At 36.6% G+C, this 26,676-nt stretch overlaps 1 protein-coding gene across 1 annotated transcript in view; it reads right to left on the bottom strand.

Annotated features, from left to right (window-relative positions):
• Nucleotides 1-356: 356 nt before the first annotated feature.
• Nucleotides 357-26,676, bottom strand: part of LOC138708112 (protein DENND6B) — a 56,888-nt gene continuing 30,568 nt past the window's right edge. Inside the window, exons 5-8 of the mRNA XM_069838304.1 lie at nucleotides 26,305-26,495; nucleotides 25,953-26,224; nucleotides 20,283-20,495; nucleotides 357-4,560 (exon numbers count right to left, since the gene is read on the bottom strand). Of these exons, the coding sequence (XP_069694405.1) occupies nucleotides 4,363-4,560; nucleotides 20,283-20,495; nucleotides 25,953-26,224; nucleotides 26,305-26,495 (874 nt within the window). The 3' untranslated portion in view covers nucleotides 357-4,362. The remainder of the gene's footprint in view (nucleotides 4,561-20,282; nucleotides 20,496-25,952; nucleotides 26,225-26,304; nucleotides 26,496-26,676) is intronic.

Below are 26,676 nucleotides of genomic sequence, written 5' to 3'. Positions count from 1 at the left end.
TTAGAATCGTCTCAGATTAAGCTCCATCTCTTGGGTTCCCTCTAGTGGCCGCCCTCTGCACTACATCATAGATGTCTATGAACGCAGGACCGAAGTCCATACATGTGTTGAGGTGCACTCAGATGAGTGACTGTTTGGCCGGGATCCGACGGTATGGGCGCCGTCTTAAATCACAAAGTGATTTATTACGCATATCATTGTGTCATCACATGATGAAAGAGTGATGGAACGGAGAAAAATTCACTTTGTGATTTAAGACTGCGCCCATACCGTCGGATCCCGGCCAAACAGTCACTCATCTGAATGCACCTCAACACATGTATGGACTTCGGTCCTGCGTTCATACACATCTATGACGTAGTGCAGAGGGCGGCCACTAGAGGGAACCCAAGAGATGGAGCTTAATCTGAGACGATTCTAAACGGCGTCGGGGTTGTATCCGGCGTGGCTTAGTGGATAAAGCATCAGCACGTAGAGCTGAAAACCCGGGTTCAAATCCCGGCGCCGGAGAGAATTTTTCTCCGTTCCATCACTCCTTCTTACTTTCTTCTAATCGTGTAATAGTCAATTAAATCCCACTCGAGTTTTGATTTTCTCTAGATAAATCAAAACCTCTCGTGAGATTACTGTTGATTATTATTCATCAATGAATGTTGAAACATGGCGAGGATATATATTACGGTCTGTTTATCATATCTGTATCTTCATTTGAATTTATTATCTACATCTAGGCCTAATAATACGCTAAGGAACACGAGCAGCTTTAATAATCTCCTAGATGTCCTCAATATCAACAATTTCCCTAATATCAGCCATTTTCCTTATGTCCACAAACGAAAGTCAAACTCGATGTGTAGATTTTCGGCGACTTCGAAGTAAAGTCACGATTGAAGTTTACTGTCATCAAAGTGGCGATTGTGAATAGGAAAATGACGACTTTATACTTTCCAAAGTCAACTTTGGTCCAAAGTCTCGTCTATGAATACGACCCTTAATAGAGGAGCAAAGGCAGCGAAGGTGGCTCGAAACAATTTGTGCCGTATACAAAGAGAATAACATCGGAAAGAGGATTGCAAAAAATGGTTCTGTCATTTCAATGCACAACACCCCATACAAAAGTTAGTGTACATCCATAGAAGATAATGTTATGCATCTAGTAGGATAAAGAAGACGTCATGTACTACGAATTGCTTCCCAGGAATGTAATCATAACTGTTGGCACTTACTGCCAACAACTAAGATGCCTTGTGGCCACAATTGAAGAGAATGATCAGGAACACTACATCAAGTACTGGTGCAACACGATAATGTACGCCTGCACTCCACTAACATGACGAAAGCATTATCTTGAGTTTGGTTGGATGATGATTCCACATCCCCCATATTCTCCCGATTGTGTGCCCTCAGATTTCCACCTTTTCCGTTCTCTATACAACAATCTTCAGGAAAACTCCTTTAATAACGAAGATGCTTTACAAACTTGGCTCGATTACTTCTTTAATTCCACACCATTCTTCAGACATGAAATCGAGAAACTACCTATGATATTTTGCATGAACCCAATATATCAAGTAACAAATATAAAAGATTTTGAGTTCCAAATTCATTACCAAATTTTCCACCAAAAACAATAGCAGTAGATGGATTCCATTTTTCATGATTATGTGAATTGAATAACTCACCATATTACACGGTATCAATTTTGTAATGAGTCACCACTGGTTACAACCATGAAACCAATAACAATACACACACTGCACAGTGAGGCATGTTCCCTGCTATATTAAGGTAAACGTTCACTACATCGTATCGCACTCCTCGTACAAATCGCACGTAACGGATATTTTAAGTGCAGTGCATTCACTGTAACAGCTCTACCTCATCGCCTCATCGGATTCCCTATCAGCTGTTTAAAACATGACAGCGTATGGTATTGACATTGCTGAAAACAGAGGAGTTGAGGTGAGGTCTATTAATTATGAGTGTTAGTGAATAAGAATTTGTGATGGCTTAATGCGTCTTTATTGAAGAGGAAGAAACGAAAGAGATATTGTTTATATGTAAGAAACGATTTGATTACTGTAATGGGAAAGCCTCAAATTATATAATTCTTCGCAATTTTCTAAGTTTCCCGTCTGAACATGGCACAACATAATAGTAAGAGTTGAGCAATTAAAATTGATTTATTAAAGAAGGCCATGATCGCACGCATCGGAAAAGTTGCTCATCCGAGAAATGTGGACGGATTTGCCGAGAGCCAATGCGTGCGATGCGATGTGAACGCGGTTACATAACAATTACAGCAAAGATTGTCTTTTTCCGATCCGTGCGATTCGTCCGATGAGTGTGATACGATGTAGTGAACACTTACCTTTATTCGATCATTATGAGAGCCGACAAGTTCACACATCACTTCATCAAGGATCAGACACAACCAAACAAAATCTTACAGATTACGAGACTGAACATACTGACCACTGGCTCTTGCAAGCAGCTAGACAACACTTAGGGGAAGACCTTTGTCTATCAGGTGTCGGCATGCCACGTCTGGGACAATCAGAAGTATTCTTGCATCCTGTGATCATAACACTATGAATGCCACGCCTGCCCTAAAAAGCAGTCCACAAAATAAAATAACGCTGGTGCCACATTCAAACTACAAGGGCCTCAATATGAGACAAAGCAACAATGCATATTATTATCTGACTCTCAGATATAGGCATTCATGCAAGTAATATGCATTATAATGCTTTTCAAGCAACTTAGTTCTTAAGTCTCGTATTCTTCGTGGCTGCAATATTTTGTTCTGGAGGCATGTAATACAGTAAAACCCTGATAAGACGCTGTTCAAGGGACCAGGTGTAAACCGCGTATTAACCGGGACCGCTATTAGGCGGGTATACTAATTTTGACTTATATACAGTATATGTTAGCATTTTTCTTTATTGAAATACATGATTCATGAAAGGTAATATAGTATTACTCCATTATGTAATTACTGCACTGTACGTCAAAGACATTTACAATATGTACTGTACTTAATTCTTTCGGAAAAAAAATCATTTATAGTTCTTTGCCGTGTGCGTGTTCTCCAAGTCCTCATGTTTACCACACTTCAGTTTCCTGCGATTATATCCTCCCAACGACGACGCCGCAACTGTAGTGATAGAGTCGCGATTTTTTATTATCATTCTTAATGTCGATGATGGGATTCCTAATGAATCAGAGAGTTGTTTCTGAGTAAGAGTACTGTTCTCATCGTACTTTCGTAAGATTTCCAATTTTTCCGACACAGAAAGCGGTTTTCATTTAACACTCATTCTAACAACATTCACAAACACTTCAATACACTAAAGGACAACAAACTGCCCAGCAAAAATTTTCAGAATTTTATTACGGCCGAGTGAGGAATGCTGTTTGAGAGAGAGGGATAGCAAGAGGGTGAAGTATTGTAACTGTATGTAGGATTTAACCATGCAGATAAGGAGTCGAATAAAAGAGCGTAACAGAGGGTGGGGTATACTAAGGTATGAAGTATGAAGGTTTAAATGTGCAGGTAAAGGGTCGAATACCAAAACTTTTCAGGTTAATGGCACCAGTGAGTTCAGTGACCAAGATGTTTCATTGCTGTTACAGTACATTGCTGAAAATTACATCGAAAATATTCCACAAAAACAGTGTATTATGTGGGACTTGAGCGCAACAAACGGGGTATTTTATAAAGGCGTTATATATGAAATGTACAGGGACCGGACAAAAAAAAAAAGCGTATTGCACGGGAGAGCGTAATAAGCGGGCGCGTCTTATCGAGGTTTTACTGTATTTAAATTACCACCACTAACAGCAACCGAGTCTTAACAATACAACTAGGCAACATTGCTTAAGAGCAAATGGCTCGTGTTGTTCTGGGCAGCTAAAAAGCCACGCCCTCAATGAACTAAGTCACATGAAAAGGGGTATAATATTTTGGACATTATTCCAGCTACAATTTCGCGCTTTCTGGCACCTTATGTTTTAATTTGTACTAGGTTTCTGTTGTAAAAGTGACAAATTAAGTTAATAACAAAAAATATTACCATGTCGGCAATACCTTTCGTTGGATTAAAATACTTTACACGTAAACTCTTCAGGTGTTTTGAGCGGAATCTGTTTGCAGGACTAAAGGCACGTTCTGTAAAATAACACTGGTCAGCAACACTTTAACTTACACATCGTGTATCTTTCATCGGTTCTAATGTTCACCTCTTCCTCATGCCGCAGGGGACTAAGGCAAAGGCCAACAGTTGCGGAAACGTCCAAATCGACGACGGACTCGACAGTCACAGCCAGGTTCAGAGGTTGTCCCGTCGAGAGTAGATATCATCAGCTGGTCTTCAGTACTGTTTTCAGATCGTCGGGAAGAGTACAAATAATATCGGCCATTCGAAGACGTAGTTGGTTTCTCGTCAAGTCGCTCAGGGGTAACTCTTGTGTTTCGCTTTGCTCCAACTTGTGACGAATTCTTAATATCATGTCCACCACCTCCACTTCCTGCTTGCCTTGCACCCACACCTTCAGATCCTGATAAAAGTAAGAAATATTCAGTTTCCACAACAACATTATTATATTAACACTTTCCATGTTTGAAGGAATAACAACAAGTAAAACAATATAGATATACCATCAGTTATAGCTCGCGCAAGAAACGATTACCGAAAACCAATGGTGGCGTTGCTGTCTGTTTTGACGTGTGTATGTAGGCACGCCGAGGGGGGAGAGGTGTGAGCCGATGGAAGTACTGTCTCTTCCAAGAAAATGAACAAATGAGGACATCGCTATGGAAATGAACGCAGCAAGAGAAAAATTCGAAGCTAATTAAACACGCAATATATGTTTACGAATGAAATAATAATACCGTGTGATACACCAAGACATGCATTCACATGCAATGGAACAAACTCAAGTCGTAATGTAACTATCACAACACAAGACTGATTCTATTGATGTCATTTCTCTTCCGACTGTACCCTTAAATATCATTCAAGTTATCTCGTGACCTTTCCTCTCGCCCGCTCTTCCTTATCGCAGTGTTTGATTCGCATTCCTTCCGTCGGTAATCCATTCTTGCGAGATCTATATTAATGGAGAAAAATTCGCTCCGGCGACTGGGATCAAACCCGTCTATTCTACGCACTGGGCGAACTGGGGGTCCTGGGTTCGATCCCAGCGCCGGAGCGAATTTTTCTCCATTAATAACCAATGGTAACCATAACAGATAATTCTGTAGATCCAAAAATTAATCTTTACGTAGGTAATACAGATATAGTCTAAGACACAAATGAATTACATTGAAACCTTTCTGAAAGACCACTCCTAATAGAAACCACCTCTCTCAGAGACCATTTTTAGAACCGATGTAAAAAACCCACAAAAGAAATGTATTTCTTACATCCATTTAAAGTCCAACCCTCTCCCTGACTACCAACCTGCCTTGAATAGTCATTTTCTTAAATTTACTCCTTTTAAATAGCATATTTTAAGTAGTATTATGATTAGTTTAATGTATAAAATAAATTCTGAGAACTTGATAGTTGTACCGCACTGTATCTTCCAAAATTAAAATGAAATTTGACAATGTTGTTAACTATTTGTGCTGAATGTCCGATTCTTTAATACTCTTTCTAAGAAATGTCAAATTCTAACTCGAAAGAGGTTGTTGTTAAGGTCTGTGACCGCTGCACACAGCCTTCAGGGTCTAACCACGTATTACCTGTATGATGTTTGCTTCCTTGTTTAAGAGTTTCTTTTCTTCTGGTCATTGTGTAAGAACTTGCTACAAGTAAAACATGTTCAGTAAAATGAGTTAATGTATGATCATTGGAGCATCGAGTCAAAGTGATTCATAAAAGTGAAAGTGGCTTATCTGAAAGAAAATCAGCAGAAAAACTAAAATATTACAATACATTAATTCTGGTTTAAAATCGAAAGAAAAAATTATAACTGAGTGGAATCCCATTGAAAGACTGTGTGACTGGAGAACATATAAATTGAATTCTTAATATTTTGAAGGATAATTTAGAGAATCAAATTGCTAAAATAATTTAATAAAACGACACAGAATTGAATATACAGAGTGGAAGGTAACCTTTTACACTCCTTCTGGGATATATCATCTCGAATTATGACAAATAAGAAAGTCTAATAATATTCTTTTCCCAGAAGGGCGGTTTTCGAAAAAAAAAATGGTCTTTTGTAACTTGAAATTATGAATAAGTTGCCCACACCTGTGGAGTAACGGTCAGCACATCTGGCCACGAAACCAGATGGCCCGGGTTAGAATCCCGGTCGGGGCAAGTTATCTGGTTGAGGTTTTTTCCGGGGTTTTCCCTCAACCCAATACGGGCAAATGCTGGGTAACTTTCGGTGCTGGACCCCGGGCTCATTTCACCGGCATTATCACCTTCATTTCATTCAGACGCTAAGTAACCTAGATGTTGATAAAGCGTCGTAAAATAACCCAATAAAATTAAAAAAAAAAATGAATAAGTTTTTCATGAAACTGCTCAAAATTGGATTTTTATCTCATCTAGGATGATAGAGTAGGCTATGTATGACCATGTTGCAGTAGTATTTGCATGGAAAATAACACAGATTTCGAATAAATCGCGTTAATAATTGTGTACACATTGCATGGGAACAGGGCTGTGACACACTGGCAACACTGTTTCTTACGTATGCAAACCATGTGGCTGTGCTAAGTGTACGGAGCGGACGATACGCTTACATTCACTTCGTCATTAGTTGCAGGCTACATGCAGTTCGAAGCAGTTGAAAAAAAACGAGATGCCACAGTTTTCTAATCGTGAGTATCTGGATGTGTCATTAATTTATGGCGAAACCGGTCACAATGCCGCTGCAGCTGCTCGCTTATGCCGTGACAGATAACTGGATCAGGAGTGTGAAAGTTGTAGACACGCAACTGGTGGACACTTTGAACAATACCTTTAAAAGACATTGTAGAGAATGGTGTACAAAATTTAACAGTGTACCTCACATTAATGTGTATCATTAGCATTTAGTTTCAAAGTTGTTTATTTCTTCCAAACATTGTATTGTATTGTATTGTATTGTATTTTATTGTATTGGAGTGACATCAATTGTGTGATCCTCAATGTAAAATAATAGTGTATTTAAAGGATTAATTTTGTTTTCTGCATAATTTTCCATTCTACTGTATTATTGATGAAATTGCCTTAAAATGTAACAGAAACTACGTGTTTGTTCGTACTACATTTAGTGCTGAAACGATACAATAACGAACATTTCATCACAGATAATGAATAACATAGTTCATGTAATTAACATGTTACGATTACATAAATTTTGATTTGTCTGCATTCTCAACAGATGTTTTTGTTTACAAAACGGTGTGTGTGTACATCCTCTCAAAACCCCTGCCAAGTAGACCATTGGAGTGGTATTCAGTAGGCTGGGATGCAATGATCTCGTGAAGTAAACACTGCTACTGTCTACAACATTGCAACATTCATTTTCTCGAAATATTACAAAAACTATTGGTCGTATGAAAAAATATTATTTGACAAAACATTCCCAAATGACATGATCTGTTATGTGTGTGAAGGATTGTAAACGGTTACCTTCCGCCCTGTATAATTTTCTAAAGCAGAAGTAATGACTTGGAAAATAAAATTCTATAATAATTTATCATAATTAACAACACATTCCAAGTTTCTGTATATTATACGCATACAGTAGTTTAAATCATTATTTGTATAAAAAATAGCCTCCTCCATCCCTCTAAAAGATTAATTTTACAAGGCACTGTCAGTGGTCGTTTAATACAAGTTTCACTATATATCAAAATTACTGTGGCTAATGATAATAAAACTGCAAAAGCTATAAGCAAACATAAATAAAAAAAAATTGAAGTAAGAAATAAACATCTAGTAAGTACTGGTGCAACAACTTCACTACATTATGGCTTTGTATAAAAGCTATACTACACAGAAAACTTCCTGTATATGAGCTTCAATGGCTTTAAGGCTTCCGCGAATCAGATGAGTGCAGCATTGCTTGCAGGATTATAGCTATAAAGGTAGACAAATGGTGTTCAGACATGTCTTTATTCTTATATCCACTAGCTTGCCAAGTATAAAAAGAATGAATTTTTAAGTACTCCCAGAAAATAACCATAATTTTAGCTCAACTACTCCCTCACTACAATTATATAAGTGAGTTGTAGTGCATTGTTCCAGTGACAATTCAACAGGGAACTAATTTCTATCTCCTCTGTCTCTTTTTCCTGAGACAGCGATATTACAGCCAGCATGACGAATTTTGGCATTTGATCTTGATAACAGTTCTCAGTCAACGAGCCTCTGTTATTCTACATGAATGAGTTGTGATAACGCTCTCCATTGTTTATAGTCTCACACCCTCTACTAATACACAAATGAACCACACCACAGTACAGTCCAAGTGGATTCAGAAGCGTGCCATAAGTGACTTTCGTTCACAATAACTTTACAGTACGTCTCTTCAATTTTATAAATTAAGGTATATATTGACTCTTACAAGGGAAGGGTTTCGGCTCAAACAGGAATTTCGTATCCAAAATTTGTATACAGGCCCATCTTTACATCTCTGTAAAGCTCACAAAAGCATTCGTTTGTGTAATGTGTGGTTTGTCTGTTAGAGCACTGAACAAGTTGAGGGGTGGGGAGAGCACTGAACAAGTTAAGGGGATGGGACACCTTACCAGTAAGCCTAGCCTAGCCTAGAAGCTAGTGCGACTGGTAAAATGTCTAAAGCCCATTTAAAAACATTTTTCTCCAACGTTCTGTCCGAAAATATTGCAGCTAACCAAAAATGTGCACTGTTGTACCTATGAGTCATTGAATGCGCACAAGGACACGATCTTAATAAATGGATCATTCCAAGGCTAGGACATGGAATGTATGATCATCCCACCTAAAAAAACTAAATATATCCAGCCTCTGGATATCAATTTCCTTAGACAATATTATGCTCGTAGGATAATAGATTGCATAAGGACTCTTGCTGAGAATCCAAAACGTAACTTGGGAAATCGAGTGTTTATAATGAAAATGCACTCTGTTGTTCATAACCAGTTGTCTACTCCAGTATACCGCCCTATGCTTCAGTATTCCTGGCAGCCAGCTGGTTACGTGAATCGTGAACAAGTCTCGGACTTCAAAAATGTAATTCAGGTGGCATTTGATTTTTCAGCACTGGAGTGTGATTCAGAAGATTGTTTAGGTATTGCTTTTGCGTGTTGTACTTATTGCTTTACTCCATGCTGTATCATGCATTTTATGGAGAATCCTCATGTGCATTTTTAAAGAAGTGTATTGACCAATACCAACCAAACGGAGAGTTACACAAATGAATGCTTTCACGGTCTTCATCACCATTGTGAGGTAAGTCTCTGTACAAATTTTTAACCAAAAATTCCTGTTCGAGCCGAAACCCTTCCCTTGTTAGGATAAAAATCCACATTTTTTCTTTAATGTCTTTAAAACTTTGGTGTCATGATTCTTGGGAGTAAATTAAGCATTTTCATATAATTATTTAAACTTAAAAATGAAATTTGGAGGACAAAAGAAACTTTTTTTTTGGGAAAACTACTGATAAAATTTTGGACCGACCTGACTCCATTAGAAATTTTCCTAGGGTAAAACTTTTTTCGCCAAAATGATCCCCCATATTTAGAGAAAGTTACATACTAAAATTATTTATCTTATAGAATATGTATTATATGACTTTCTTGTGTTAAATTCTATCGTACCTGGTTTACATGTTTCGACCTATTATTGGTCTTCTTCAGAACTGCTCGTTGCTGGTCTTGGTGCCTCTTCTTTTGTTTCCTGTGAGGATGTGTTTGTGTAGTGTAATGTGCAGTCAAAGAGTGTGTGTGTTCTGAAATTGAGTTGTGTGTTGAGAATTTCATTGGGGTGTGTTTTTGTGTGTCTGTATATTTCATATTGTTCTAGTATGTTTAGTTTTTGGCATTTTGGTTGGATATGTAGTATTTCCATGTCTGTGTTGATGTCTTTTTAGGTGTGGTTAGCATTTGTGATGTGTTCTGCATATGTGGAGGTGTTTTGTAATTTTGTTATGGCTGTAATGTGTTCTTTGTAACGTGTTTGAAATGATCTGCCTGTCTGTCCTATGTAGAAGTTGTTGCAGGCGTTACATTTGAGTTTGTATACGCCTGTGTGGTTGTATTTGTTTGTGTTGTTTGTGTGTTGAGATGGTTTTGTAGAGTGTTATTTGTTCTGTATGCGATGTTGTAATTTAATTTCTTGAATGAGGTTGCAATCTTGTGTGTGTTTTTGTTTTCGTATGATAGAATTTAACACAAGAAATTCATATAATACATATTCCGAAGTGATACAGTGTTAAAAGTTGTGTAATCAAGATGTATTTATCTTAACCTATTCAAAACATACGCGACATTATTATAGAGGATTTCACATTACGAAAAAAGCATCGAGCATATGGAGTTATTCCATCAAATGATCAGTTACCATAGAAACGCTTACCTACCACATAGCTTGTACAATGTATTAGGTAAGGCCCATGAAACCAAAGATTTTTTCTTAAAGTGAAATCCTCTATAGCATGTTAGAAAAAATATATATATTTTTTGGGATAAATAATTATATTCGATTAAGAATAATAATTTCAGTTTAAAATATAGCCACATGTTTAAGCTTTCATTTGTAATTTGGTAACTCAATTAAGTCTTTTGCCCAATTGGAAGTCAACTTTTTGTTTGTTGCAAGGATAATAAATGTCGGAAGATGTGAAGCAGGAGAAAACAGACACTGAAGATAGTGTAAGGTATAGAAAGTATAGTGCGCTTATACAGGGCATATCAAAAGTCAGGTAACACTTTCAATATTTTATTACACAAAAACTACAAATGATAGCACTTTCAAACACACGTCAGTTTTTTAAGTCAAACTCTCAATGTTCTGTTTACACCTTACAGAGATTCAATGTGTGAACCACAAGTGACTCGGCAGATGTCCAAACGATAATCAAACTCTTCCCATACCCTTTTCAACATATCCTGTGACCGTGGCGGCAGCTTCTCGAATTCTGGTTTTTAGTTCCTCTAAATCATGTGGCAAAGGTGGTACAAACAAACGGTCCTTTAGTTACCCCCACAGGAAAAAGTCACATGCAGTCATATCGGGTGATCTTGGTGGCCATGTCATGAAAAATCTGTCCTTTACTCCAGCACGTCCTATCCAACGATCAGACATCTCCGTATTCAGGTAAGCACGAACTGCATTGTGGAAATGTGGCGGAGCCCCATCTTGCTGCAAGATGAAATCGTCATCGAGATCTTGTCTAAGTTGAGGCACCAACCATTGCTCCAACATGTCCAGATATGAATGTCCAGTCAATGAAGAAGAAAGGTCCGTACAGTTTTCGTTGTGACAACGAGCAGAAAACACTCACCCAGGGGCGTATTTTGCGGGCTACCGGCGGTAGCCCAAGGAAATTACAAAAGAAAAAGCTTATAATATAACATAATGTAATAATTATGTATTATTAGTTTTACCATAGTAATTAAAATTAAAGTAATTGTTAGATATATTTTGTGTAATAATAGGGTCAGCGGTAGCCCAAACCCTTTAACCAGTATACGCCACTGCACTCACCTTTGGTGAATCACACTCATGTTCAATGATTCTGTGAGGTTTCTGTGTACCCCAAACATGACAGTTGTGCTTGTTATTTTTCCGAGTCACTCGTGGTTCACACATTGAATCTCTGTAAGGTGTAAACAGAACTTTGAGAGTTTGACTTTAAACTGACATGTGTTTGAAAGTGCTATCATTTGTAGTTTTTGTGTAATAAAATATTGAAAGTGTTACCGGACTTTTGACATGCCCTGTATTGTAAATGCTCAAATAATTATGAAATTATTGAGATAATGAGTACAAGTTATATAATTTTGGAAACTAGAAGAAATGAGCTTCCAGATGAGGTAAAAACATTATTTACCAAAATTGTGAAGAAATCTGACATTTCTAGAGTCGATGTATACCTTAAAACTCATTTCTGAGAAATACGAGATTGAAATTTCAGATGATAAAACTAAATTAAGGGCTTCATTGGAAAAAAATCATGCACATAGCAAAATTTGCCATTATCATATAAACTCGTAAAACAGATTTCATGTTTTAAATATTTAGGTTGTCATATAGGCTATGAACCAGAGAAAAACATTTTTCATTGTTTTATATACATTTTTAACACTTAGATAATCGCTGATTAACTTGCTATTTGTTTATTGTGTTATCTTTCTAGGAAATTACCTGGTTGACTAGTTTCGAAGTGTTATCCTTCATTGTCCAAAGCCTAGGCCAAGGACTAGTTAATCAATGAAAAATATTTCTACAAAACTGAATTGTTTTGATTATGCAATGAATACTACTAACAACATTTTAAAACCTTCTCTTGTCCAAAAACATACAAGAATCAACGCCTATAAAACATTAGCGAGACCTATTCTCATGCAAGGAAGTGAAACTTGGACCATATATAAATGTGACAAACACCCAAATGCCAATGAAATTAAAATTTTAAGAAGAATTGCGGGCTACACTAAATTAGACAAGAAAAAATACAGATATTTTGAAAGAATTAAAAGTTGTTCCTATTTTAGAGATAATCCAAAACTATAGATCGCAGTCCATAGCTGTGGAGTAACAATTAGCACGTCTGGCCGTGAAACCAGGTGGCCCGAGTTCGAATCCTGATCTGGGCAAGTTACCTGGTTGAGGTTTCGGGAAAAACGTAATACGGCGAACGCAAAGCTCCGCTCACGTCCCCTTTCCACTTTTCCCCTACAAGCTCACCACACACCCTAGCGGGAAAGAGTGGAAATATGGGTTTAGGGTGGGATGACATCTAGTGTAGGAAAGTGGAACAAAAAGAATAACGACATCTACGAAGCAAAAGAGGAACTTCGTCCTGTCTGTCACTCCTCTCTCTCCCTCCAGCCTCTCCTTCTCTGTTCCTTGCTCCATGTCTCTTTTTTTTTTTCTTACGACTTAGCAGGGGGGGAGATTCGATCCGAGAAAGTTCGTAACTAAACCTAAACGCACGCTTTTTGTTCACGCTTTAGACCTCTCGGCTACCGAGGTGAGTTGGGGATAGAAGGGAAAATGAATCTATTTATGTTTAAGGGAACTGCCATAACGTATTGTAGAAATGCAATGTGTGTCGTTGGATATGTCTTAGCCTATAACATCTTGCAGTATCGTCCAAGGGTTGTTGCAAAGATTCATAATGGGAGACAATGATGGAATGGCGCGGGGGGACAATGACCGAATGGCGTGGGTAGAAACTGGCGGGCTTGTGAATGTAGCTTGGTAGGTGTTGACTACAGGGGTGGCATAAGTGTTAACACGCGCTGGTGGGGCTTCATTGTGTCCGTGTCCAGCTTCGTGTACAGACGTAACCACATGTAGTGATGAGCCGTACCAAAGACGTGTACTTCTTCCTCAAATTGGCGGGTCCTGATAACAGCAAACGAGGCTCTGGTGACTATTGCGTTACTTCGAGGACAGTACAAAGTTAACAGGTGAGTGTTGTTTAATGAAAACCAGATTACACTGTGTTGTGTTGTGTTAATAGTACATGTTGTGGACAGTTGTCTAATGCGTATTGCATTGTGGTTGTGGACAGTTGTCTAATGCGTTGTGGTAGGCAGTGATCCATCGAAGTGGGGCAGATAGTAGAGAGAGAGCATGTGAGCGAGGTGCCGAGCGGCGCGGGTGGGGATAACTTCCCCTACTGGCGTTCGCCGTAATACATTTTTGCAGAGGTTTCTTCCAGGGTTTTCCCTCAACCCAATATGAGCAAATGATTGGTAACTATTGGTGCTGGACCTCGGACTCATTTCACCGGCATTATCACCTTCATCTCATTCAGATGCTAAATAACCTAAGATGTTGATACAGCATCGTAAAATAACCTATTAAAACCTACATTCCTTTAGGAAAAAGATCTTTGAGCCATCCGCTCAAATGATGAAGTGAGACAATAACAGGCCAGGCCACTAGGTCTAATATATGATAGGAAGAAGAACAAGAAGATCTCCATGAAAGTTCAACAAATTCGGTATCTTGAACACTGTGGAGACTCCCCCTTTGAACAGTTAGTTGATAATCAAAGTAGTTCCAATTTTCAGAATATAGTTATAACAAGACAGCTTAATCTTAGCTGTTAATTCATCACTTAATATTCTTTCTCAGCTACAAAGAAGATGAGATGATTTGGTGATTATTAGAGACTGAAGTGCTGCAGCTTCAAACTTTGCCAATTGCAATTCTGTTACAACTTAATACTGCAAATATAAAGACTCTATTTTTTATTGTTTTTTTATTTATTTATTTGTTATTGAACATAACAGGCAAAGCCCAATTACAATGTTCAAGACTGACAAACTAATTTATAAAACATAAACAAAGAAAAGGAAACATACACTTATTAAAAACTGAAACAAAATAGAAATAAGAGAAAGAAAAAAAAAGAGAGAAATTGAAATAAGGTGTTAAAGTAGCTTCAAATTAATTAACAACAATATTCTGTAAAATATGATAACAAATAATTCTGAATCTAGAGAAGCTCATATTGAAAATATGAACATTCGGATGAGGATGTAATTTATTGTACAATTGTAACATTTGGAAAACTGGGGAATTTTTGTGGGATTCAGTATTTGCCCTTGGTATGTAAAATAAATTTCAAAATTTTGTATTAAGCTTAGGTGCATATAATGTTATATAATAAAATAAACCAACACAGTCCAACTTATTGTTAATAATTTTATAAAGAAAGTTTAAAGTTTGACAATTTCGTCTAATTTGCAAACTAGTAAAATGGAAATGTTGAAGCATTATAGCATAACTCTCATAAGTAGGATAAGTATTATAAAGTCTGTAGTATAACCACTTTAGAAATTTATTTTGAATTTTTTCTAGTAACAATATATTTGTTAGTAATTGGGTTCCAGATACCTGCATCATACTCTAATTTAGATGGAACAATGGAATTATACAAAAGTATTATAGTTTTGACTTTAAATTTACAAGAATTTCTCATAACAAAACCTAAACTTTTATAGGACAAATTTATAATATTATTAATATGACTATGAAATGTAAAATTACTCCTAAATAATATACCTAAATCTTTATGTTCATTTTCTGCTGGTAAAAATGTTGCCTCTATTTTATATGAAAATTTAATTGTATTTTTCAATCCAGAAAAGGTCATATGTTTACACTTATTAATATTAAATAACACTTTATTATTAATATTCCAAATATGCAAGTTTGCAATATCTTTTTTGAAGTAGCTTACAATCTGATATAGTTTTGATTTCTTTATATAATTTAATATCATCCGCAAATAATAAAATTTTAGAATGTTGTACACAATTCACAATATCATTGAAATGAAATTAAATAGCCTATTAGCGTCCCTTAGAAGGGCTAAGGCCTCCTGCAAGAGGGAAAGCTCTGGCTCCGTTTTGCTCGCGTGCCGAGCTAGTCCACGTGGGCGGAGTTGTATACTACACATTGACAATTATGACTCAATATTAACACTTTGTCACTTAATTATAACTAAGATATTCAACACTTTTGTCATTTAGGATTGTACTCATTGCTGTTAGTCTGTTCTGCACGTTAGTTATCACATTAGAATATTTAGGCTTTGTCATTCAGGTGATTTCAGTTCCTACCCATTGGTCTACGTTTAATTCGCACTAAATTAACATATTAGGATATGTATCACTTTGTCCTTGGGATGCGTTGTCTCTACTCAACTAGCTGTCGTCCTAGCTCCTTCCATCCTCTCCTACATTGTGCTACTCTGCTCCAGTGTGTTCCGATCTGCTGCCTGAAGGAGTCAGCCCATCTGACTCTCAGCCTTCCCGGTTTTCTCTTTCCTTGGTAGGGGTTCCAAGTAGTTGTTATTTGCGCCCATCTATTCCCCTGCAGCCTTACCACATATCCTCCCCATCTCCATTTTATCCTTACCGCTTCATGAACTATGTTCTTGGAGGATGTGATTTCTTGCAGCCTCTTGTTGTTAATCCTGTCCTTCAAAGATATGCTGAGTATTTTCCTCTCCATTCCCCTTTGGCATACTGCTAGGGTGTTTTTCCGTCTAGCTGTGAGGGCCCACGTTTGGCAGCCATCAAAAGGACTGGAAAGATACAGGTGGTGAGTGCTTGGAGTCTGAGGTTCCTATTTAGTGACTTGTTTTGTAGTATGAATTTTAATGCCCAGAAGGCTTTCCACGCTTGTGTCACTCTTCTTTTGATTTCTTTTTCCATCCTGCTGATAAGTGAAACTAATTGTCCTAGATATATATATATATTCATCCACATAGTTCAGTTCAGTTCCTTCGAGTTTGATTGGTATTGGTGCTTTGTTGGTCATAAGTTGTGTCTTACTGAAGTTCATTTCCAGGCCTGTTGACTTGCTTATCTCGTTTAATTCCCGAAGCATTTGTTGAAGTTGCTTGTGTGAAGTTGCAAATAATACAACATCATCGGCGAAGCGTAGGTTTGTCAGTCTCCTGCCATTCACGGTTATCCCGCATTTGCTGCTCCACTGTAGCTTCCTGAATATTTCTTCTAATACACATGTGAAGAGCTTCAGGGAGGTGGGACAATATCATTAACAAACAATAAAACAATAATCTAGCATCTGAGTGAGATGAAGGTGATAATGTCAGTGAAATGAGTCCAGTGTCCAGCGGCGAATGTTACCTAGCATTTGCTCTGAAAGAGTTGAAACCTCAACCAGGTAACTTGTACCAAACAAGATGTGAACCTGGGCCGCTCATTTCACAGTCAGGCATGCCAACCCTTACTCCACAGTAGTGGACAATGTGATATCATTTCATTATACATAATTAATATATCTCATTTCATAAGATATGAATTATGCGCATATCTGCCAAGTTTTATTTTGAGCTCAAAAATAGTCAATAAAAATCAAGGTTAAGGGAAATGGAATGTACAAGCAATATTAAGAGAGTAAAATGTATTATTCAATCACACAATACTTCCAATAAAGTTAAGAAATTTCTTACATCATTCATGTTACGAAAGCAACATTATTTTTTTCACAGAAGTAGCAGAATTGCAATGTAATGAAATGTAAATGGATAGGTGTGAGTTGAAAGAAAAATAAATATTAACTAGTGGCTTGTGCAGCAAATCTGCTGCAAACTAAGTTCGTTAGATGTTCAAATAAAAATTTTTCAGATTTATTTTCAATGAAGAATACTTGTCTTTTTGATAGCTATTTGCTCCCATAATAATGAAACATACTCCCTCTGAATGGATTTTTTTTTAGGCCATATACTTTTTCTTGAACCTATCCAACTTCAGTTTTTGAGTTTCAACGCGAAAACGCAAGTATCAATGTCAGGACGACAGCAGTAACTATTTCAGGTCATTGTGGATTCTAGGCAAAAGTTAAAAAAAATGTCAGGTTTGCTAAGCTTTCGAACAATAGCATTTTCGTATAGCTGCTGCATATAGAACTTGAAATGTAAAGCATAAAATCATTTTATCCTACTAAGAGATCTTGCTTAAATGATCTGGAGACTACAAAATTTTCTAGGCCTCTTATTTTATCAGTAAGTAATACCTTTTTATCTTTCCTTAGGAACTGTAATTTTTGCGCTCTCTCGAGCCAATACTGAAGACAATGACACATATCAATATCTACACACACCGCCATTAAGTATATGAAAAAGACCCAACCCCACTGGGTTAATAAGTATAAAAATATATGATTTTTAATAACAATATTATTATCTCACTTAAGTTTTGTAGTTATATATAGCAGTCACTCAGTAAATTGTAGAAATGAAGATCTAAATTAAGATATTCTCTACATTTACTTACATAACCTCAAAATGTTTCACTTTCATGTCATCAATATAGCATCAATATATTGTACAACAACGCATCATGATATTAACTATAATAATATTTAATTTCTAATGGTAATAATGTCATCAAACCACCTCAAGTTTCGTAGATTTGAATATCCAATACACAGCTGTACTCAGAAAATTATACACTGCAGAATCAGTTTTTAATAACAAATTGAACTGAGATCTAAATATGTCGGCAATCCTGCAGGTCTTGGCCTTCGTGTAATAGCCTAATGTTTATTGTAGTGTGTGTTTTGTTCTGAAATCCAATCAAGTTGGCTGTGATTCAACAAAATTAATTCTCAAAACTGACAACAGATGGATTTTGGAAAATAGGAAAATTATGTAGGAAAATTGACATTTCACTGAAAACTACTACTTTTCCGAAAAACTTTGGATGCCAGGCATGAAAATGAGGGGTCACTCATTAAAATCCGTTCAGCCGTTTCCCCGTAATTTCCATTACCAGTTCAAATTATATATATATATAGATAATACAACTTACTTACTTACTTACAAATGGCTTTTAAGGAACCTGCACGTTCATTGCCGCCCTCACATAAGCCCACCATTGGTTCCTATCCTGTGCAAGATCAATCCAGTCTCTATCATCATATCCCACCTCCCTCAAATCAATTTTAATATTATCCTCCCATCTAAGTCTCGGCCTCCCCAAAGGTCTTTTTCCCTCTGGTCTCACAACTAACACACTATATCAGAGGTCTCCATCGGACATTTTCGCTCGAGCGCCAAGTAGTTCATAGCATAATCTGATAGATAGCGCACATGCAAGATTGGTAAAATTGTCATGAGCAATAAATCCTCGAACGGTATAAGCCAAGCGTTAGACATTCGTTCTTGTTACAGTGATGAACTGTGTAGTAACATCAAAGATGTTTATCATTTCAAAACTTTGCAGTGTTTAACTAACCTCTCCACAGTACAACTACAAAACTTGCTTTAAAATGTAATATAAATGATGTAGGTTTTTTTTTTTTTTTCCCCCACAGGAGTGATTTTGTTTTTGCCACATCTGATAGATGTTATTGGATGTAAATATAATTATTATAAACGGAGAACACAATCATGATAATGCAAGAACTGTATCACGTTTTCTAGTACAATATTAATATTAATAATAATAATAATAATAATAATAATAATAATAATAATAATAATCTCTAATAATTAGTGTATCAATCTTTGCGTCTGTAACAGTTGTGCAGCATGATTATTCGTTTTTTTATATTTTCTGCGACGTTATCTCTGTACTAATATTGTTATTAATCTACTGCTATATCAATAATATTTTGTAAAACGTTTCTACATTGTTGCAGTATATAGGCGGAACATTATGTATGGACCTATCATATTATATATGTGGTAAATCAAATATTGAATAATTATCAATTAGCAGTAATAACTGTATATCGAAGTTTTTCATACTATTTTATTTATAATTTCATGTTCCTGTTTTTGTACGTTTCATTGACTGTTCCATTAAACGTTTGTCATAAACGCAGAAAATAAAGCCTTATTTTTACCGTGTGAGCAAAACATATGTGTATCTTATCTGTCGCCTTCCATACAAGGCAAGACATGTCGGTGAGATAACCTTATACTGTGCTTCTATTTATTATGAGCATATCACGACCGATCGCATCTCACTCGAGGGTGCGACACTCGACCGAGTTCAAGCGAGTGATTTAACTCCAATGCAGCACTCTGCTCTATATACATTTCTGGATTCGCCCATACATGCTACATGCCCTGCCCATCTCAAACATCTGGATGTAATGTTCCTAATTATGTCAGGTGAAGAATACAATGCGTGCAGTTCTGCGTTGTGTAATTTTCTCCATTCTCCTGTAACTTCATCCCTCTTAGCCCCAAATATTTTCCTAAGAACCTTATTCTCAAACACCCTTAATCTCTGTTCCTTTCTCAAAGTGAGAGTCCAAGTTTCACAACCATACAGAGCATACTAATAATAATAATAATAATAATAATAATAATAATAATAATAATAATAATAATAATAATAATAATAATAATAATAGTAAAAACAACAATAACAAGATCATTTAACATAATGGTTTCACATTAAAAAAATATGATAAAGGACTATAAAATACAGTGAACTACCAACATAACAAAACATATTTTAGCAATAATCCTCATGAGCCATGCCAAGCAAAATAACGCAAAGGTAGGACAGCAATGGCTATGAAGTAGCACATACCACACTGCATTCTTGGTGAAGTTTCACTTACAGCATCAGAGAGTGCTTCCAATTGGAGAGCCTGCAGCTTCTGACTTACTTCCCGATAGCGGGCATTGAACCATCCACTGAAGTTGGGAGATCGGAAGAACCGACGGTATAAGCCTACCCAATCACCCTTGATCCCTGAAGTAAGCTGTGGGCCTGATGTCCCCAATGTTGAAAGGAAGTCATCTGGATTAAACGGACGAGGTGCAGGAGCTGCCTAGTAAACGTTAAACAAGCATTTACAAGAAAAAATACATTTTCTTACCACAAATTAAACAAATAATACATAAATCATGAAATGTTTAAATTGAGAATCTACCAGTAACCATTATCGAAAAAAATCAGCCTACTTTAACATCACCTAGAAATAAGTTGGGTTTAATAGAAGTAGTGTACTTATGATAGGTTTTCTTTTGCTTAGGGGAGATCCGGGCAAAGCAAATAACCCAGGCAAAGGGGATAATGCCTATTTCTTAGAAACGCCAACAGGTAGCACCTTCTGCTATGTTGAAGAAGAATCCCAACCAGATTTTGCTGCTGGAAGTGACTTGTCGCCATTCTAGCTTGTGAGAGAAGAAGTCAGCGTGCGTTTGAAGAAAATTTACTGTTTTCTTAAAATATTTCAAGGTAAGAGAAACATGTGTACAGCACACAATAATTTAGAAACTCTTTGTTATATGATAGTAATACACAGGCGATACGATTACTTCTAAAGTGCCATACTTATGAAGAAAATTATTAATGTTTATATTTGTATAACCTTCAATGAAATGCGAAATGGCGTCTGCGGGCAAAGTGAATAGGGCAAAGTGGATAACTTATCCGCTTTGCCCTGCCACCTTTATTTGACTATATAAATGTTAGCTGTGGTGGATTTCTGTATATTTACTAAATAATAGATACATTTTACATGTGAATTTTTATCTTCGGTCTCTAACTTAATAATTACACTAATTAAACTATAAATCAGCAGCACTGATCTTAATTTTTACTTAAAAAGGTCGTAATGTGTTTTCAGATGGTTTACTTTTTCAAGAGGAATACAGAACAAGCCAAATGGTCTGAAGAAGCCATGAAGAAAGCACCTGAAAAAATAAAATCTTCCAATCAGTGGTTCTGCTATCTGGCCATACTACTAAGCGTTTAGTTAACTCCCTTAATAACAGTAATCTTTCAGTTGTTACCCTTAACAACACGCTAATCCCTTATTCATCTGTCGTAAAAAATCTTGGCTTCTTTTTTGATAATAATCTAAGTTGGAATTTTCAAGTTAAAGAAACGATAAAAAAAATCTGTTCCTCCATTCACTGTTTGAGTTGCTTGAGAAACTTCTTGCCCCAGCAACTAAAACTTACCCTAGTGCAAACCCTAGTAACGCCGCACTTCGATTATTGTGACGTTTTGTTAAGTGACCTAAGTTCTGAATTGTCAGCCAAGTTACAGCGAGCTCAGAATATGTGCGTCAGATACGTGTGCAACATCCGACGGTATGATCACATATCACCGTCCTTCGCAAGTCTCTCGTGGCTCCGACTTAAAGAACGTAGAACTTTACACTCTTTGTCTTTACTCTTTCGAATTCTGCACACTTCAACACCAAATTACCTTTCGTCTCGTTTCTCTTATCTATACTCTAACCACGACGTAAATACCAGATCACTTATCTGTGGCACGCTAAGTATACCTCTTCATAGAACATCTTGTTATTCATCATCTTTTACAATATCCACCTCGCGTCAATGGAATTCCTTGTCACAAAGTATTAGGGGCTGCAAGACAATAAACACCTTTAAGAACAGCTTAAAAGATAACCTTATTAGCATTTCACTCCAATCATACTGATTTAAACTATCACTGACTACATTGTTACTTTTTTCTTTAGACATCATCCTGATTGTGCTGTATTTTAATTGTCTCGTAATAATCTCTTTCTATTATCTAATATTATTTGAAATATATTAACATTCTATGTATTTTAGTTTAATTCTGCTACACAGTTTATTTCAGTGTTTAATTAATAGTTCATAGTATTTTGTTGTTTAATTTGTAAATAACTTTTGTATACATGTAACTCTCATCTAAATCAAATTGTTGGATTCTTTGTAAGTTCATGCATATGTATATACACTTTTTGCTGGTTGAGTGGAAGAGAAGGCCTTACGGCCTTAACTCTGCCAGCTAAAATAAATCATCATTATTATTATTATTATTATTATTATTATTATTATAATGTGTTTGTTGATGAAGATTTTGCTCCAGATCAACTTACAGATCGCCCACTTGACACAGAAATCAGCGAAATGCCAGGTGGCTCAGATTCAACAAATTATGCTGTGCCAGCTTCTTCAGCAACTGAAGAAACAGTTATTGCTGACTCAGAATCAACCACCTCTGTGATGTTGGCATCTTCAAAGATTGAAGAAATATCAGGGGCGTATTTTGCGGACTACCGGGGCTACCGGCGGTAGCCCAAGGAAATTACAAAATAAAAAGTTTATAATATAACATAATGTAATAATTTTGTATTATTAGTTTTACCATAGTAATTAAAATTAAAGTAATTGTTAGATTTATATGCGCTCTCTGCTCTCGAAAAGAAAAAAGTTGTCAAGGCGGCATCGCTGGAGAAACCGCTTGCTACGTGAGGTAGCCTGTGACCGTTTCGCTCACGCTGTCCTTCGCACAACTGCCCGTCCCCCTCGCTCCCTTATGTTTCCATCGTGCACTGGAGGCCGGGCGAGTTGCCGCTCTCGTGATCGGTTTCTTCGCAGGCGCGAAGCAGCAATACGCCTAGTACGCTAGCAATTGAATGTGATTGTGTTCTTGCAGTGCATTATTTTAAATCTGTGATTTGTTCGAGTGTCTAAGAGTTATATTAATTGTGAATTATTAAGTTTTTAATTTCCCAATTAAGAGATATTGTGAAAAGTATGACAGAACAAATTTCTGGAGAAGTTTGTGTTGAAAATGACTGTGTAATAGAAGGTTTATTAAAAGTGCCTTTTAACTGTCGTACATAACAACGAGAAAGTTGAAATTGTGAAAATGGAAAGACCAACTCCTGAGTTAAATTTGTCCATGGACGTAAAAGAAAAACAGCAAGAGTACACACGCCATTTCACTTCAACATCATATGGTAAGTGGAATTGGTTTGTGGTACTTCTAAACTGTCCTAAACTATTTTGCTGGCCATGTTTGTTATTTAGCCGCGAAACTAATGTGTGGTCAAAAGAGGGGTTTTCTAATATGAACTCCCTTCGAACGGCAGTCCTAGAATACGACAAATCAAAAGCTCATATTTGTAGTAGCATGAACTTTGCAAACTTTGGGAAGACAAGAATTGATTTACAGCTAGATAAGCGAAAAGCTCTACACATCAACCAACACAATGCTCTTGTGAAAAAAAAATCGGGAGATTTTACTGCATCTTATTAACGCAGTCTGCTTTCTAGGAAAACAAGAATTGGCTTTTCGGGGTCATAACGAGAGTGTGGAATCAGACAATATAGGAAATTATATTGAATATTTAAGTTCCTTAAGTGAATTTGACCATTTACTGGCCAATCATCTTGAGAGTTCAACAGTATTTCGTGGTACTTCTCTCGCAATTCAGAATGACTTAATATTTGCTATAAGTGGGGTTATGATAAAGAACATAAAACCTTTTGTGGCCAGTGTTGTTGATGAAACAAGTTACTGCTCTAATCAGAGTCAATTGTCCACTGTTTTAAGATACGTCGACAGTACTGCCAATGTTCAAGAACGGTTTATAGGATTCACAAATGTCAGTTCGGACAAAACTGCTGCTGCTTGTTTCAGCATGTGGAAGGTGTTATAGCAGAATACAATGTCGGCAATAAGTTAATTGCACAGACATACGATGGTGCTTCAGTTATGGCGGGAAATATTAATGGCTTAAAAACAAAAGTTCAAGAAAAGTATCCTCAAGCACTATTTGTCCATTGTTACAGCCATGTTCTCAATTTAGTTTTGCAACAAACTACTTCATCCATTCCAGAATGCCGCATTTTTTTTCAAAACACTGTCGGGTTTAGCTGCATTTTTCTCATCATCTCCTAAAAGATCAGAAAACTCAAGGAATTTATGAACAAGAAACTCCCAAAAGTAGCACCGGCTTGTAAATACAGAGCCACCGGCGTGGCTCAGTCGGTTAAGGCGCTTGCCTGCCGGTCTGAAGTTGCGTTCGGGCGTGGGTTCGATCCCCGCTTGGGCTGATTACCTGGTTGGGTTTTTTCCGAGTTTTTCCCCAACCGTAATGTAAATGCAAGGTAGTCTATGGCGAACCCTCGGCCTCATCTCGCCAAATATCATCTCGCTATCACCAATCTCATCGACGCTAAATAACCTAGTAGTTGATACAGCATCGTTAAATAACCAACTAAAATAAAAAAAATAAATTGTAAATACAGTAAAGGAATACAGAGAAAAACGGACTGCTTTCTTTAAAAATATCATTTGTAATGACTCTGAAGAAAACTGGGATGATGCTGTAAATGTGCAGGCTCAAGGATATTTGAATTTTTTCACACAGTTTCAGAATATATTTCTTCTTGAAGTCTATGCTAGAGTGTTCGCACATACAGATGTGCTCTACAATATTCTTCAGACAAAAAGTCTAGACATAGCATACTACTTGCAAGAGGTATCAAAGTTAAAAAAAAAATACTATATCCGAGTTCAGACGTAATGGATTTCCGTCCATATGGAGTAGTATGGAAAATGAAAATTCTTCAGCCAATACAATGGAACCACCATTAAAGCAAAGAAAAGGAGATGATGAATTGAAATACAGGCAGCTGTACTACAGCATACTAGATCGTATGCACATGGAAATTACCGACAGATTTTCTGATTATGGAAAGCTTCAGTTCACACATCTTCTAGATTCTCAAAAATTTTCTGCTTATAGAGAAAACTTCCCGAATGAGGCACTAAACAAATTATTTCCTTCCTATAACAGTCACTTTGATCAAGTACACTTGAAAAATGAATTAAGTGTAATATATTTCAGCAGAAGTCTTTGATTTTTCGAACAAACCTATCCATGAAATATTATCTGCCATATATGAAAACCAGCTGAACCAAGTTATTCCTGAAGTCCTTAAATTGGCAACATTAATTGTGACAATACCAGCTACGTCAGCATCGGTAGAAAGAACATTTTTTGCGTTGAAGAGAATAAAATCCTACTGTAGATCAACTCATACACAAGAACGTTTATCCGGCTTGGCACTAATATCCATTGAAAAGTCATTTCTACAGAAACTTTGCAAGTGGCCCAACTGTAATTTCAAGGACGAAGTCATCAACGTATTTTCGTCCCAATCAAGACGTCTGGAATTCACATAAATATGTAAGGAATTTTATTATAGGGATTTTAAAATATATTTTGTGTAATAATAGGGTCAGTGGTAGCCCAAACCCTTTAACCAGTATACGCCACTGAGAAATATTCAATACATCATTTACACTTAGTAATTTTTAATTTCATGTTGTATGGTTTTCCGATAAGCAAGTTGTAATACAATGTTAAAATTGAAATATACCGTCTGTGCCGCGCGCGCACGCACGCACACACACATACACACACACACACACACACACAAAAAAAATCGATACTGGTATGAAAATCATACCCTGCAGTGTTGCTTACTTTGTAAGGAGATATATTCTTCTGCAGAGGCATGAGACTTGCCATGTACCGCTCCAGAGGTATCATGAAGCTCTGAGTCAACTCCAGGAGATGCCTTCGAAGCAGAGCTGTCTGAACCTCACCTGGCCTTTTAGTCTGGACACCTTTCAACAATTTCTTTAATATGATTTTATCCTTATGAAGAAATGGGCGGTAGTACGTATAAACACCAGGTTTTGAATCCAGCATCTTCAAATTTCCTCCTTTCTTTAATTTATGTTTCTGAGTAGTTGCTATGGAAAAAAAATCTCATTGTTAATAACATTAACACATAAAGATCAACTTTAATGCTTCAGCTGCAACATATACTTACGTAAATGTGGTGCATCACATATCCTGATGATGTGTGGCCAGTGCTGTAGAGTTTTCGCAAAGAATGGATTCGTTACACCAAGAATGACAGGTGGTGGTGCATGAGCTTTTGTTGTATATTCTTTGAATTCACTGTCATGGATAGTAAAATATGGTCGAAAATCTGCACAATACATTAAAGGTGCTATCATGCTGAAAAATATTAAAAAGAGTGTCATTACGAATCAATAATATTTGCAATTAGAATATGGTGACAGTCACTATCAAAATCATGAGCTATGAAATATCTGTTTGTTAATCACTTATAGAAAGGAGCTGAATTACAACAGTTATTATCAGGTTATGACTAAATTTAAGAGACATGATGAGAACC

This window comes from Periplaneta americana, chromosome 10, assembly GCF_040183065.1.
Source record: "Periplaneta americana isolate PAMFEO1 chromosome 10, P.americana_PAMFEO1_priV1, whole genome shotgun sequence".
In the NCBI taxonomy this organism is placed as follows: domain Eukaryota; kingdom Metazoa; phylum Arthropoda; class Insecta; order Blattodea; family Blattidae; genus Periplaneta; species Periplaneta americana.
This window is presented reverse-complemented; position numbering and strand designations above follow the sequence as displayed.